Source organism: Perognathus longimembris, chromosome 17 (genome assembly GCF_023159225.1).
Source record: "Perognathus longimembris pacificus isolate PPM17 chromosome 17, ASM2315922v1, whole genome shotgun sequence".
Lineage (NCBI taxonomy): Eukaryota > Metazoa > Chordata > Mammalia > Rodentia > Heteromyidae > Perognathus > Perognathus longimembris.
In genome coordinates, this window is record NC_063177.1 from 12,626,890 (window position 1) to 12,641,905 (window position 15,016).

A 15,016-nucleotide genomic window follows, 5' to 3' on the forward strand; every position below is an offset into this window, starting at 1 on the left:
CAGGCGCGGTGACGCAAGCTCACATCACTTTGTCTCGTCCCGCCCTGTCTGCCGGGGGGAATTTTCCACCGGTGGTTCCAGCCTTGCCTTGACGCTTGCTGTGGGGCGCTCAGCCCGTGGCAGCATGGCCGTCGTGCTGCCGGAAGTGGTGGAAGAGCTCCTGAGCGAGATGTCCGCGGCGGTGCGGGAGAGCGCGCGAAGTACGGGGCCGCCGGGCGTGGAGGCGGGAGGGCGTGGGCCCGGGGCCTCCGCGCGCCGGCCCCTGGCCTGGCTGTTCTAGGGTAGCAATTAGTAATGGGTGAAATTAGGCCAGTGCGAGGTCCTGAGTTCAAACTCCACTACCTCGAAAGGAATAAAGCAAATAAACTTGGTCGAATGAAAGTTCTAAATGTTATCCAGCACCTATTTAAGGAGCTAGCAGGAAGGTGGGGAGAAGACTTTCGAATTACCTTATTCACTATTTTGAATTGTTAATCTTATCAGGTTTTTAAAGTCCCGATAACTTAAAAATTAATGGTATCGTGTGCTTTGCTCAGGAAATGAACATTTTTGTGGTCACAAAATCCAAATGCATGTGCAAAAAATGGCTGGATGGTTGTGCAAGTGCCTTTCTTCCTTTGGCCAGCAGAGAGTGCTCTGTACCTATGTCACCAAAATCACGGCCAAGGTGATCTTAGCTCACAAGTTTAAAACTTCTCATCAGAATGTGCTAGTGGTAGAGTGCTCGCCGTGAACGCATGAAGCCCTGGGTTCGATTCCTCAGCACAACATAAACAGAAAAAGCCGGAAGTGGCGCTGAGGCTCAAGTGGTAGAGTGTTAGCCTTGAGCAAAAAGAAGCCAGGGACAGTGCTCAGGCCCTGAGTTCAAGCCCCAGGACTGGCACAAACAAAAAAAGTGCTAATTAAAGCCGGTGGCTGGTGGCTCAGGCCTGTAATCCTAGCTCTCTTCAGGAGGTTAAGATCTGAGGCTCTCGGTTCAAAGCCAGCCTGGGCAGAAAAGTCTATGAGACTTATCTTCAATTAAGCAGCACCCCCCCCCCCCCAAAAAAAAAGAAAGAAAGAAAGAAAAAGAGCCAGAGTGGAGCTGTGGCTCAAATGGTAGGGTGCAAGCCTTGATCAAAAAAGCTTAGGGACAATACCCAGGCCATGAATTCAGCTTCAGGAGCAGAGCGCCCGCACATACTGATTAGAACTGTGCTTCTGGGGTTGGGAATTTAGCTCAGTGGAAGAGCACTTTTGGCAAATGCAAGGCCCAGAATTCAGTCCTAAACTGGGGGTGGGGGGGTGGGGGGGACAGGTTGTAACTAAAACTCTTTGAATATCAGATGGTTACTTTGTAATTTTCAGATTGGAACTCCAAATTGCTTTGGCATGTTCATTTTTGTGCACTATGTGCAGGTTTGAATTCATTTGGACTTTTTCTTTGTTGGTCCTGGAGCTTGTGAGCTCTTCTGCTCAAGGCTAGCGCTACACCACTTCTGGTTTCTGGTGGTTAATTGGAGTTAAGAGTGTCACGACTTTCCTGCTGTGAAGGTTTCCTGTGAACTGCGATCCTCACATCTCAGCCTCCTGAGTTGCTAGGATTAGAGTTGTGAGCCACCAACGCCTTGTGGCTTTTTTTTTTTTAATGTGTGTTTGTGTGTCCAAGACTGGGACTTGACCTCAATACCTAATGCTTTTGCTCATTGGGTAGCCTTCTACCAGTTGAGCCACACCCCCAACCCTTTGAGATTTTTTTTTTTTTTTTTTTTTTTTTTTTTTTGGGAGCTGAGGATGGAACTCGGCATTGCTTTTCTTCTGAGCTAAATCCTCAACCCCCTTGAGTTTGTTTTGGAAAGATAGCAAAGTAAGCCAACTTTTGTTCTCTCCTTTCAGTCAAAAGTAAAGGTAATTTTAGGCCAGCGAGGCATTCAAATCAAGAAAGGCCAAAATATTGTTTGCCCAAACAGTATTCTTGAATTCTTAAGGTTGATGGTCAAATTTGGGAATGATATGAACATTATACCATTGCCAGACCTTGCCAGACCTCTGGGGTCTGTGCCAGAATGGATTAGTCCATACACTGACAATCTTGAATTGGCCCTGAAAGGTGCCCTTGACAATCATGGTTCAGACACTGGGACCAGCCATTGATTCATGTTTTTAGTAGAACCAATCTGACAATTATGGTTTTGTTTTTCTTCAGTGATGAGGATGGAATTTAGGATTTTGCATACGCTTATGCTATGCAAATACTCTACCACTGAGCAATATTCCTAGCACAGCAGAACTGTTTTCTCAGTATCTTGGTTCTAGGTAGTCATACACACTTCCTAATTCCAATTCTTCAGTAGTAATTTTTAAATCAGGATCCCAAATTTATATGTGTAAGATGAAATATAATCTAGTTATAGCTGAGCCATGCAGGAAGCTTTGATTACTTTTCCTCTGTAACTTTTTGGTTTTCCTGGAGTTAAAACCCTCTTAGCTTTGACTTCTTGCTTAGTTATCTGTGCATTTATGTTTAATGCTTCCAATCAAATTTCCAATCAAAATGTTCTGGTGAATGAGGCATTTTACAGCTTTATTTTCCTGAAGAAATTTCTCCTAGAGCCTTTGACTTGCCTAGTATGGATTAGCTAATCTTCTTAGCTGTCTCTTGAGATCTCCCTTCACTGTTACTATCTTGAGAATTCCCTTTACCTTGTTGGGCCTTGTGTCTAGTATATTCTATATTTTTTTTCTTTCTGGTTTTCTACCTTATTTTATGGCACACATACTCTAGTTTCTTCTTTAAGAAGGAGGAATGAGATGTAGTCTTTGAGGCTTTGCATGTCTGAAAAAGTTTTTTCTTTAACCCTCATACTTAATTGATAGGTTGTTTAGATATTAAATTATATGTTGGAAATAATATTTCTCCAGACATCTGAAAGTGTTATTCCACTAGCTTCTAGTGTTGCCACTGGTTTTTGTGTATGGTTTTTATTATATCTAGAAGTTTGGATCATATTTGTCCCATGGTATCAATGGAGGATTACTCACAGGACTCTCTGTGGATACCACTGATAGTCAAATCCTTTATATAAAATGGCATATAACCTGTGTACTTATACATATCCTCATATACTCATGATTACGCATATACCTGATACCATGTAAATTCTATGTAGATATACTGAATGGTTAAGGGAATAATGACCAAAAAGTCTGTACATGTTAAGTACAAACATAGATTGGTTTTCATGGAGGGAGGTATTGGAAACAGAGTCTTACTATGTAGTCCAATTTGACCTCCAGCTCACTGATTATAGTAGGCATGTGCCCAACTTCTTGAATTGTTTATCAAAGGCTGGTGGAATCCTTGGACACAGAGGGCCAACTGCATCTTCTCTTTAAGACCAGGTTCTGAATCATCGGCAAAGGTTTTGTCTTGATTTTTCACTATCCCATGTGGGTACTCAGTGGATCTTTGCAAGCTAGAAATTCATAGTCTTCAATTCTGTAAGCTTTCTTGGTTTGCTTGATGGATGAATTTTCTTTGTTGTTGTTTTTTTCTTTCATTCTTGCTTTTTGAATGTAATGTATTGTCTCTCTGAGCGTCTTATCATCTCTCTTGTATTTCGTCCTGTTCATTTTCTCTACTTCCTTCAGCTATATCTGCCAGATTTTCCATGTTGTTTTGTTGCTTAATCTGTCATGTTTAACTTATAAATTTTTTCCTCTAAAGATCCTCTACTAGCTCTTGTGCCTATTTTGTAATTGCATTAGCTTGTGGGGGTTTTTCCCCCCTCACGGTATTAATGATAGGTGTCTGAACTTTTCTTCTCTCTGCAATTTTTTCCTTTAATTAGCTCCCATTTGTTTTGTTATGTCTTCTTTCCTTTGTTTGGTAATTTTTAGTTGTCTGGTCATGTGTAAGAGTAGGAGACTGGGTGTGGAGGAGCTTATGGATAGTCAGTGTCACTATAATTGTTTTGGACAGACTACTTCGTTGGGGAAAACATTCTGACTGGCAGTGAAGGCTTCCAGCCTGGAGCATGAAAGTCTGACTACAGACTGTGTAGCTCAGTGATTGGTAGAATGATTGTCTAGCGTGAGGTCTTGGGTTCAATCCTCAGTATCTCGAAATAAAGACATAGTAGTTGAAGGCCTGATTGCTTATGGTTCGATGCTGGGGAAAACAGCAGGAACTCTTCCTATGTGGGGAGTGACACTCTTGGCTCCACTATTCCTGTTGTCTTCCCCTCATGCAGATACCCTGTGTTTATATGGCTCCAGAACACAAGCCTATGCTTCCCAGAATGAAGGAAGGAGCCTAACACTTCTTAAGCTTACTTTGAAAGAATCTTTATTATTTCAGTATCCATGCTTGATCCCCACCTCCGAGGGTTCCTTTTGAGGAGGGCATGTAGAAAAGAGATGCTGGATTCTGGATTATAAACTAGGTTGATGGTTGGCTTGTTTAAGATTCTGTTTTCTGAGATCTTAAAAATTATTTCCTACTCTTCTACCAGCTTCCAGCATACCTTAGCTGTTGTTTCTCCCTATCTTTCTCATTCCCAGAGGTTATTTTTTAACCCTTCTATTATTGTTTCAGTGGGATTTGGGAAATTAAAAAATTAGACATGTAGGTTAAACTCACCATCTTACATGGAAGTCTTTTTGTTTATAGTCTTTTTAAGATCTTTGTGTTTCTGGTCACTAGTTTAACATGACTAATATATTTCCATTTCTGTATTACAGTTCCTGATGAGCATCTCTTATCGTAAGTACATGCTCTGTTCTCTTTATAATTTTTTTAACCATTAGTGTGCTTTAAGAGCCAAACTCTTGCAATATCAATTGTTAACATTTTAGAAGTTATACTAAACTAGGAACAATATTTTTTATATGATTGTTTAAAGAAAGTCTCTCCAAGTGAATAGTCAACATATTGGTCAGTATAAGGCATTCCTGTATTGACCTATTTGTCACTAGAGAAACTGTAGCTGTAAGACTAACATAGGAAAAAAAACTAGAAGTATACATAACATAGGAAGAAAACTAGAAGTATATGTATCTTTACAGAAAGACAGTCGTTATTTATAGATGATAATGTAAATACCTAAAAAAGAAAAAATGCCACTTATTTTAATTCAGCTTTTGGTGGATTTTGTTGTTTGGTCATTTATTTGTTTTTTGAGCCTAGGCTGGTCTCAAACACATGATCCTCCTGCCTTAGCCTCCCACAAAAAGTACAGAAATCAAGTACTGTTTTCCTTTATATTTTCTTTATGTATCCAAAAATATAATTATACTCTCAATACCAATAAAAAAGTGAAAGCTGCCAAGAAAGAAGTTACATTTGTTGCATGTATACACATTTGTATATTTAAATTCCTAAAGATAGACTTAGATAGCGTAGCTCAATGGTAGGCAGCGTGCCAGACAAGTACAAGGCTTTGGGTTCAATCATCAGCCAGTGGTTACCTTAAAAGGAAGGAGGGTGGTGGGATTTAGAGAAAGGATTTAATGTTTTCTCTATTCCTTTTTTTTTTCTTGGTCTTGGAGCTTGAACTCAGGGCCTGGGTGCTGTCCCTAAGCCTCTTGGTGCTCAGGACTAGTGCTCTACCACTTGAAACACAGCTCCACTTCTGGCTTTTTTGAGTAGTTTATTGGAGATAAGAGTCTCACTATTCAGCTGAGGCTGGCTTTGAACCTCGATCCTCAGATCTCAGCCTCCTGAGTAGCTGGGATTATGGCCATGCGCTACCAGTACCTGGCTTGTTTTCTCTGTTTCTTAGATTCTTTTAAAAATAAGGATTGTACATTGTTATTGAAAAACGAATTACCACTTTAAAACCAAAAATGGTGGACAACTAATAAAACAACACAAATAGCCAAAAGCTTTGGAGGAAAAAATGACAAATCTAACCAGTTACCATAAAAAAGCAAAATAACAAGACAGCTTTTTGCCATGTGTGGGTTGCTAATGCCTATAGTCCTACTTACTCTGGAGGCTAAGATCTGAGGATGAAGGTCCATAGCTAACCGGGGCAGGAGAGTCCATGGAACCCTCATATCTAATTATCCAGAAAGCCATAAGTGGAGGTGTGACTCAAGTGGTAGTGCCCAGGCCCTGAGTTCAAGCCCCAATACTGGCACAATAATAATAATAACAACAATAGTAATATAGCTTTTCATCTACAAAACTGGCAGCCACAGAAAAATGGGAGTTATATGAAGAAATAACTGATACCTGGTAGGAATGTAAATTGGAAGGTAACCTGGCAACAGGTAATACAGCTTTTAAAACACATTGTCTTCAACTAGATAGTCTACCTACAAGAATGTACCCCAAGGAAGTAATCATAGTACTCATTAACATTTGACAGTGATCTCACTCATCCAGTATTGTTTATGATAGCAACAAAGCAAAACAAAAAATCCTGGGAACAATCAAACAAAAAAATAACTGAGGAGAATTCTTTGAGGGCATTAGGAGTGATATACAAAAATACTTAATCCGGGGCTGGGAATATGGCCTAGTGGCAAGAGTGCTTGCCTCCTATACATGAAGCTCTGGGTTCAATTCCCCAGCACCACAAACAGAAAACGGCCAGAAGTGGCGCTGTGGCTCAAGTGGCAGAGTGCTAGCCTTGAGCAAAAAGAAGCCAGGGACAGTGCTCAGGCCCTGAGTCCAAGGCCCAGGACTGGCAAAAAAAAAAAAAAAAAAACAACCAAAAAACAAAAAACTTAATCCATTCAAGAGATGCTCATAACAGGTCATAAAAATAGAAAAAGTAGATTTAAAAAATTCTAAACTTGGGGCTGGGAATATGGCCTAGTGGTAGAGTGCTTGCCTCGTGTACATGAAGCCCTGGGTTCGATTCCTTAGCATCACATATATAGAAAAAGCCAGAAGTGGTGCTGTGGCTCAAATGGTAGAGTGCTAGCCTTGAGCAAAAAGAAGCCAGGGACAGTGCTCAGGCCCTGAGTTCAAGCCCCAGGTCTGGCAAAAAAACAAAACAAGCAAAATATTTTTTTCTAAACTTATTATCTCTGATAAGGTTCTCATTAAGTTTTATTTTTATGGACTAAATTTTTGTATGTTTAATAACTCAAAAGCATTCTTTCACATCTCCCCAATAGTTTTGTATATGAGACTAATTTGTAAAAAAGTGAAATAAGAAATATGCCTATTATATCTTCTAATTTATAAAAACAATAATATGTAGATGTGTCCTTATATGTACATATACACATGTGTGCATGTATATATTATGTATAATAAAAAAGACAGAAACATTAACAGGAAAGAATCTGATACATGGGGCTGGGAATATGGCCTAGTGGCAAGAGTGCTTGCCTCGTATACATGAGGCCCTGGGTTCGATTCCTCAGCACCACATATACAGAAAATGGCCAGAAGTGGCGCTGTGGCTCAAGTGGCAGAGTGCTAGCCTTGAGCAAAAAAGAAGCCAGGGACAGTGCTCACGCCCTGAGTTCACGGCCTAGGACTGGCCAAAAAAAAAAAAAAAAAAAAAAGAATCTGATACATTCACGTGCTAGGGATGTAGCTCAGTTGTAGATTGTGTTTAGCATGTGTGAAGCCCTGTGTTCAATCTCCAGAACCAAACAAAAAGAAAAGAAATGCATATAACTGCCAAAGAAATTAAAGGAAGGTGAGCAGAAGTATAAGGAAGTACAACAAAAGATTCTAAAGAGGGCTTATCTGCAATAGTTCATTCACTTAAAAAAAGGAACACCTGAAATAAACATGAGTAACTTTTTTTCAAACGAGTTTTTAAGAATCACTAAGGATGAATGGACTAGGGGTGTAACTCAGTGCTAGAATGCTTTCTGGCATGCATGGTTCCTTGGGCTCAACTCCCAGCATTAAAAAAATATATATGTATTGTCAAGGATGTCACGTGATTGTTCAGGTCAAGTTACTGAGATGACTAAGGTCAGACCCTCTAACTCGAAGCCTTTTTATTTCCCAGGCTGAAGTTTATCTTTGGCTCATCAGCCATCCAGGCCTTGGACCTAGTTGATCGACAGTCCATCACTTTAATCTCATCCCCTAGTGGACGGTGTGTTTACCAGGTAGATGTTTAGAGGTGGGGATGATCTTAACAAAACCCTAAGACACAAATCTCTTTATGAATCTCTGGAAGCTAAGATCTTCTTAAAGTATTTCCTGGGGTACTCAAAAGCTTTTGAGCCAATTTAGTACCATTAACATAATTTTGTAATTTAGTAAAATTTTATAATTTAGTATAATTAACAAATAATTTTAAGTTGACAAAACTATACTGGTATGGCATATAAAATGTTTTGATGCATGTATACCTCCTAAGAGGGCTTCAGCCAGGCTATTAGCATTTCTGTTACCTCACATACTCTTTTTTTTTTTTTTGCCAGTCCTGGGGCTTAGACTCAGGGCCTGAGCACTCTCCCTGGCTTCTTTTTGCTCAAGGCTAGCACTCTACCACTTGAGCCACAGCGCCACTTCTCCCGTTTTCTATATATGTGGTGCTGAGGAATCGAACCCAGGGCTTCATGTATAGGAGGCAAGCACTCTTGCCACTAGGCCATATTCCTAGCCCTCACATACTCATCTTTTATGAGAATACTTAAAATCTACTCTTAGGAAGTATACAATGCATTGGTGTTAACAATAGTCATTATATTGTACAATTGATCTGAGCTTATTCTTCCTGCATAACTGAACATTTTTACTCATATTCCCTTAACTTCCTCTTCTCCACCCCCTAGTTCTCTGGAAACCTCTATTCTACTTTCTTGCACCTATGGGTTCAAATATTTTAGGTTCCATATATGAGATAAGGTAGCATTCTGACTTCTTTGCTTGGCTTATATCACTTGACATAGTTTCACTAGGCACTTAGTAACTAACTATATCCAGTATCATTGTGTGGATCTAGCAGTGATGTGGAAAAGGCTCATCTGTTGTCCAGGCTTTGCTGAAGACCAAGCTGGGAGAAATTTTTTTATTGGATTCTGCTTTATTTACAGTGAACCTCTTAGCACTTAGACCATGTCAGTTAATTCATTGAGAAGCATAGCAGTTAATTCCTGGGTAGTAAATGAGTTGAGGAAAGCTTGCTTTGAGACTATGTGCCTTCGCTTAGTTAACCTGCCATTCCACATCATCGCCTAACTTTGTTGACCTGGCAAAACACCATGTGTTTCACTAAGGAAAATTGAGTGCCTTTGGATGCTAGATTTACAGTTAAAACTTTTGTTTGATATTTTCCTACTCGGAAGAAACTCTAGAAGGAGCATTTTCTCATGGTGAACTTGGAGATGAATAAGCAATCTCTTAACATATTGTTTGTACATGAAGAAGTATTTTTGTTTTCTTTCCTGTATTATTTGTTACGTAGTTAAAAAACTGAAAACTCCAGCACTGTGTCTTCACTTATAGAACTTTGGTCTCAGTTCCATTTGTAAGTATAACACTAGACCTGGGTAAGCAGGTTCTTACCACCCTCCACTTCTGTGATCTGGTTATTAGTTATATCTTAAAGATCTTGTTTAAATTTTTAAAATTAGTTTCCCTTTTTGTTCTGGTAGTCAACATAAATTGTTCAACTTTTTGTCATTCACACCTTGTGTTAAATTAGTCATAAAAGAGTTAAATTCCTAGGTCTGTGGCTGTCAGCATGGGCTTTAAATTAAATGAAACTATAGAAATCCACATGTTAATGTTAACCTTAATGGTTGATTTGTTTAGTAACATACTAAGAATTTAGCTTCATTCAGAGGTTGTATATAGTTGTGTCACACATCACCTTGATACTCAGCTAGTTATCTTTCCATAAGTCATCCTTTAGTCCCATAGGTCAACCCTCATAGACTTACTTTCCTCCATGTATAATGTATATATTACTCTAAAGTCATCGTTTTGTTGCTGAGCTGCTTTTGAGAAGCTTGGTTCACTTAGGACGGGACATAGTTGGTCAGGAGAGGCTAAATAAGGCTGCAGGAACAATGATCTCCAAATCTGAAAGACTTACAAAAATGGAGTTACGTCCACTTGCTCTGCTCCAAAACACATTTATTTAGGATCCTAGTTTTGGTGAAGTAATATGTGGAGTGTTGTAAAAGTCATAACATAATATGCAACAAATTTTTAAGTTTCTGCTTGGCTATTTACATTGCTTTTGCTAATGCAAGTCATATAGCCAGTGTATGTTTAGTAAGACAGGAATGAATAATCCTTTCTCTAGAGAGTTTCTGCCAAACAGAAGAATTAAAAAATACAGGGCTGGGCTGGGAATATGGCCTAGGGGGAAAGTGCTCACCTCATATACATGAAGCCCTGGGTTTGATTCCTCAGCACCATATATATAGAAAAAGCCAGAAGGGGAGCTGTGGTTCAAGTGGTAGAGTGCTAGCCTTGAGCAAAAAGAAGCCAGGGACAGTGCTCAGGTCCTGAGTTCAAGCTCCAAGACTGGCAAAATAAACAAACAAACAAATAAATAAATAAAAAATAATACAAGGCTGGGAATATAGCCTAGTGAAGCCCTGAGTTTGATTCCTCAGCACCACATATATAGAAAAAGCCAGAAGGGGCACTGAGGCTCAAGTGGTAGAGTACTAAGCCTTGAGCAAAAAGAAGCCAGGGACAGTGCTCAGGCCCTGAGTTCAAGCCCCAGCACTGGCCAAAGGAAAAAATAATTTAAATACAGCTTGAAACTACAATTTATCCTAAGAGTCTTGAGCAACCAAAAAATAAAAACTAAGTCAGGCACTTATAATCTTATCTACTCATGACACCGAGATTTGAGATTCTCAGTTCAGATCCAGCTCTCACAGACAAATCCTCCAGACTCTTATTTCCAAAAGCAGGAAGTGGAGCTGTGGCTCAAGTGGTAGAATAGCAGCCTTGAGGGAAAAAGTTCAAGATCCTGAGTTCAAGCCCCAGTACTAGCACACAACACACACACACACAAAATAAAACCGTACCTGTGAATGGATGATTGCAGAGGTGGGCTGCCCTCCTTGGAGTGTCACTGAAGTCTTCATAGCAGACTTCCTCTACAGAGGTTTCTACAAATCGAGTCTTGGTCTTGCATATCTTCTTTCCTGAATATTTCTTTTCTAAAATCTTATTTCTTTGGGGGAGAAACATTCCAGAATATGAGTGGAAGAAGTAGAAACAATTCCTGTAAAAGAAGGTCATTTTTCCATTGAAGGGGAAAGGAACTGAATTAAATTATCCCTAAGGTCAATTTCCAGTTTTGAACATTTCTAATGCAGATTTTTTTGCCTGATAAGTTGGGTTCATTTGTTGTTCACCGCTAGATAAAGAAGAAACAAACTTAAAATACTCTCTTTACTGTATTTACTGCCTCAAGCAGTTGAACAGTTGACTTTGAATCTCAGTCAGCCTTTGAAGGAATCAGGCAAGAGAGCTTCTGTGGAATTTGCCCTGATCACTAAGTCACCAACATAGTCCAGGTAGCACTCAGATGGATTGAGGATCCACAACAAGAAGGAACAACTTAATCATCTCTCAGATTAGTACAGAATCACCAAGACTTATTACTCCTTACATTGAAATCTGGAAAGAGAAAGCACAGATCACTAAAGGAAGAACTCTAAAATATTATCCATTGGTATAAGTTTGGACATCCAAGGATCATTCATGTCACTTTGCTGGTTTTCTTTAGACTTCAGTGACAATCTACTGTAATGCTGTCTCTCCAGTGAACGTCTCCCAGACACATTGGTGTCTGTGACAAGTTATAACAACCCAAGGTCTTGCAATAAGAAATATGTAAGATGTGACTTTTCAATACTCAATTTAAAATGGAGCTAAAATTCTTTTTTTTTCAATTTAAAAAATTTATCATCCATCACAGTGAAGACTTTCCAGCTATAAAAACATCTGTACAGTGGTTTCTAAAGCAGTGCCCGTTCCCCACAGCCCTGGGGAAGATCACAAGCAAAAATAAATAAGATTTATATGTATACATATCTGTGTGTGTGAATAGCTACAACAAAGATACAAAGTGCAAGGTTTCTACAGGGTGGGGGGCCAGTGTTTCTTGTTGAGTAGTGGAAAAACACAATCATACAATTGGCTGGGAATGTGGTCTAGTGGTAGAGTGCTTGCCTACCATGCATGAAGCCCTGGGTTTGATTCCTCAGCACATAAACAGAAACAGAAAAAGCACATAAAGAGAAAAAGCTGGAAGTGGCGCTGTGACTAAAATGGTAGAGTGTTAGCCTTCAGTGGAGCTAAAATTCTTAATGGGTACACTTGTCATCTTACCAACCATTGGCCATTCCTGGTCATCTAGCAACCCCCAATGAATTTTGCCAACTTGGTCAAAAACCTTCACCAAAATGGCTGTGTCATGTGACCCATAAAACAAAATCACAACACCTGAATCTGCTGTATTTCTATAGTTAATCTTACAGTTACCTTAATCTGTAGGAGAAGTGGGTGAATCTTGAGATGACATAATTTTTCTTTAAAAAAAAAAAACTTTTTCATTTAGATTGCCATGATAAAGCCTAAATTAATTTGAAAGCCCTGTGGCAAATTTGTAAGTAACAGTTCATTGTAAACTAGCCCTTGGGTTATTTCTGCTTTCCTTGGATACTAATAATAATCTTATATTTCCAGTTTGGAAGTTAGGAATGAAGCTCTGTGTTAGTCAGCTATTGGTTCCTGAAATGAACCAACTTGAAAGGAGAAAAGGTTTTGGCCCACTGTTTGAGAGGTTTTCATCAAATCTTTGGCTACTTGGTAGTAGAGAGACTTCTCCAACAAATTTGTCTAATCACATACAAACAAATCTTACTTTATCTCTTTTTTTTTAAAGCCCTTTGTGACTGCTATCAACACCCACACACACTTATCTGTGTTCTTCCTTCCATCCTGCTAGATGAGCAGACAGATCTGGGCTTGCCTCTTCCTGAGACCTCCATCCTGAGTGGCTGAGTCATCTCTTTCACAAGATTCTTTGCTGTATTTACTCTTCTCACTCCCAAATGCTTTTCAAAAGCCCTTCTCTACTTTTTTATCCCAAGATCTAGCCACTCTTTACCTGTTCCTATGTTTTCTTTAGGTCTGTGATAGAAGCATTAGAAATGTATGCACATGCTGTGAAATACCAAAGATTAAGAAACCCTACAATAAAATGTAGAGAGAGACGCTTCCCCTTTCCCTTCTTGAGTCAGCCCTATGAATCACTAGGCATAGGAACAAAATGGTTTGTGAAGATGGTTTAAGGAGCCTAAAACTCTTCAGTTCCATTGCCTCAAGTCATAAAGGGCAGAGAGCATGGAGAGACATGGAGTGTGCAGTGTGCTTGCTGAAGGGAAGAGATGATGAATTTACCACTTTACATAAAATACTGCAGCTCTTTCCAGTGCAGACTGTAGTGCTGAGTCACTACATGGATAAAGTCAGGGTGAAGATGGGGTCTGATCCCATCTGTTTTTGTTTTTTCTTTCTAGGTACTTGGAAGTTCTGGTAAAACATACACATGTTTGGCTTCTTGTCATTACTGTTCCTGTCCTGCATTTGCCTTCTCAGTGCTGCGGAAAAGTGACAGCCTGCTGGTAAGGAAGGGAAAGGCTGCTGCCAGTGTAGGAGAAACTTTCAGCCCTTATTTTGTGGTTTAAGAGTTTCACAAATTGGGAATTGCATTGTGTGTTGAAATATTGGTTTAATATCCTCATCTTCAGTCATCTCTTCTGTGTCTGGCCTCCTGAAGTGCAGTGTCGCTTTTAGAACTACATCAGTTTCCTGCTTTTTCATTTAAAAGGCCACAGATGACGTTTGGGGGAGAATAACAGGGTGATCCTGGACATAGGCACTGGATGGCCAAACAGAAAGAGGAACTAAATTGGATGTTGGCAACTGAATATCCTCAGCTCCAGAAAGGCAGGGTGGCACCTAACATGAGGCAGGAGTGCCTTTTCCTGTCCCTTTAAGCTTTTGCTGATTTTATTAGTCTAGAGCATCAGGCGCACCAAGCAGGATTAGGACATATTCATATACTTATTTCAAAGTGAAGGAAAGCCACTACCATCCTAAGAGCTGGAAAGAAGAAAGTAATGGGGTCTGCCCCTATTCTTCTACTTCTTTCACACTGTTAGCTTCTAAAACATCTCTTGGGAACTGGTTGCCAGGTTGGGTATCCCATTTCTCAGAAGGCCACATTCATAGCTGATGAATCATAAGTGTTTCCCCAACTTCCAACCCTGCCCCATCCCAGAAATATGACAGTGGTTAAAGGAATAGCCTGTAGATTCTGAGCATATGGATAAAACAGGGCTAATTGCTGTCCTCAAGGTGTGGTTGTCAAATTTAAATGAGATCATCTGTGAGGAGTGCTGAGCAGCCTACTGCCTCAAGGAATGGTAGCCAGTGCTGTGATGGCTTTTTGAAGGCAAGGAAGAACCTTAGCTGAAAGCACAGCCAACTTCCTCCTCCTCCTCCACTTCCTCCTCTTCTCAGATAATGATAATGACACTGGTCAGCTGCAGCCCTATCTGTTCCTAATAAGTTTGTGTTTTGTATTCCAGTGCAAGCATCTCTTGGCAGTTTATCTTAGTCAGGTTATGAGGACCTGCCAGCAGGTCAGTGTCTCTGACAAACAACTGACTGACATATTGATGGAGAAGAAATAAGCAAGAAAAGTACGGATGGAACATTATCTTTGAAAACAAAAGCCCACCAAGATTTGAATTTAACATACCATGGATCACAAGAAAGAAAAGTGAAATGGATTGTTCAGAGACTTCTTGTTAGTGTCTCTTTTCTCTAATAGGCTGCGGGAGGGGCTTTGGGTTGGAGGTGTGGAATATGAAGGGCGTGTGTATAGTTAGGAGCCCTGTGCAGTCTTCTCATGGAAATATGTCTATACAGGGAATCAAGTATTGCATATTCAAAGAAATATCATGCTGTGCTCACTACATGGATTTTTTTTTCTTTGTGTGTACTGGTACTGAGACTTGAACTCAGGCCTCTGTGCTCTTGCTTGTCTTTTTTTATTCAAAGCTGATG

At 39.8% G+C, this 15,016-nt stretch overlaps 1 protein-coding gene across 1 annotated transcript; it reads left to right on the forward strand.

The window, feature by feature from the left end:
• Positions 1-19: 19 nt before the first annotated feature.
• On the forward strand, positions 20-14,923 carry Zswim7 (zinc finger SWIM-type containing 7). Its single transcript, XM_048366731.1, has 5 exons — positions 20-200; positions 4,723-4,744; positions 7,965-8,067; positions 13,462-13,566; positions 14,536-14,923. The coding sequence occupies exons 1-5, from the start codon at positions 125-127 to the stop codon at positions 14,638-14,640; spliced, it is 411 nt and encodes a 136-aa protein (XP_048222688.1). The 5' UTR covers positions 20-124; the 3' UTR covers positions 14,641-14,923.
• The last annotated feature ends 93 nt before the right edge of the window (positions 14,924-15,016 follow it).

Bases quoted from the DNA above. Each gene is read 5' to 3' on its own strand.
- Zswim7 (XM_048366731.1), top strand. From the start codon at position 125: ATGGCCGTCGTGCTGCCGGAAGTGGTGGAAGAGCTCCTGAGCGAGATG. The intron at 201-4,722 runs GTACGGGGCCGC...TCTGTATTACAG, and splicing joins GGTGCGGGAGAGCGCGCGAA to TTCCTGATGAGCATCTCTTA. The intron at 13,567-14,535 runs GTAAGGAAGGGA...TTTGTATTCCAG, and splicing joins GGAAAAGTGACAGCCTGCTG to TGCAAGCATCTCTTGGCAGT.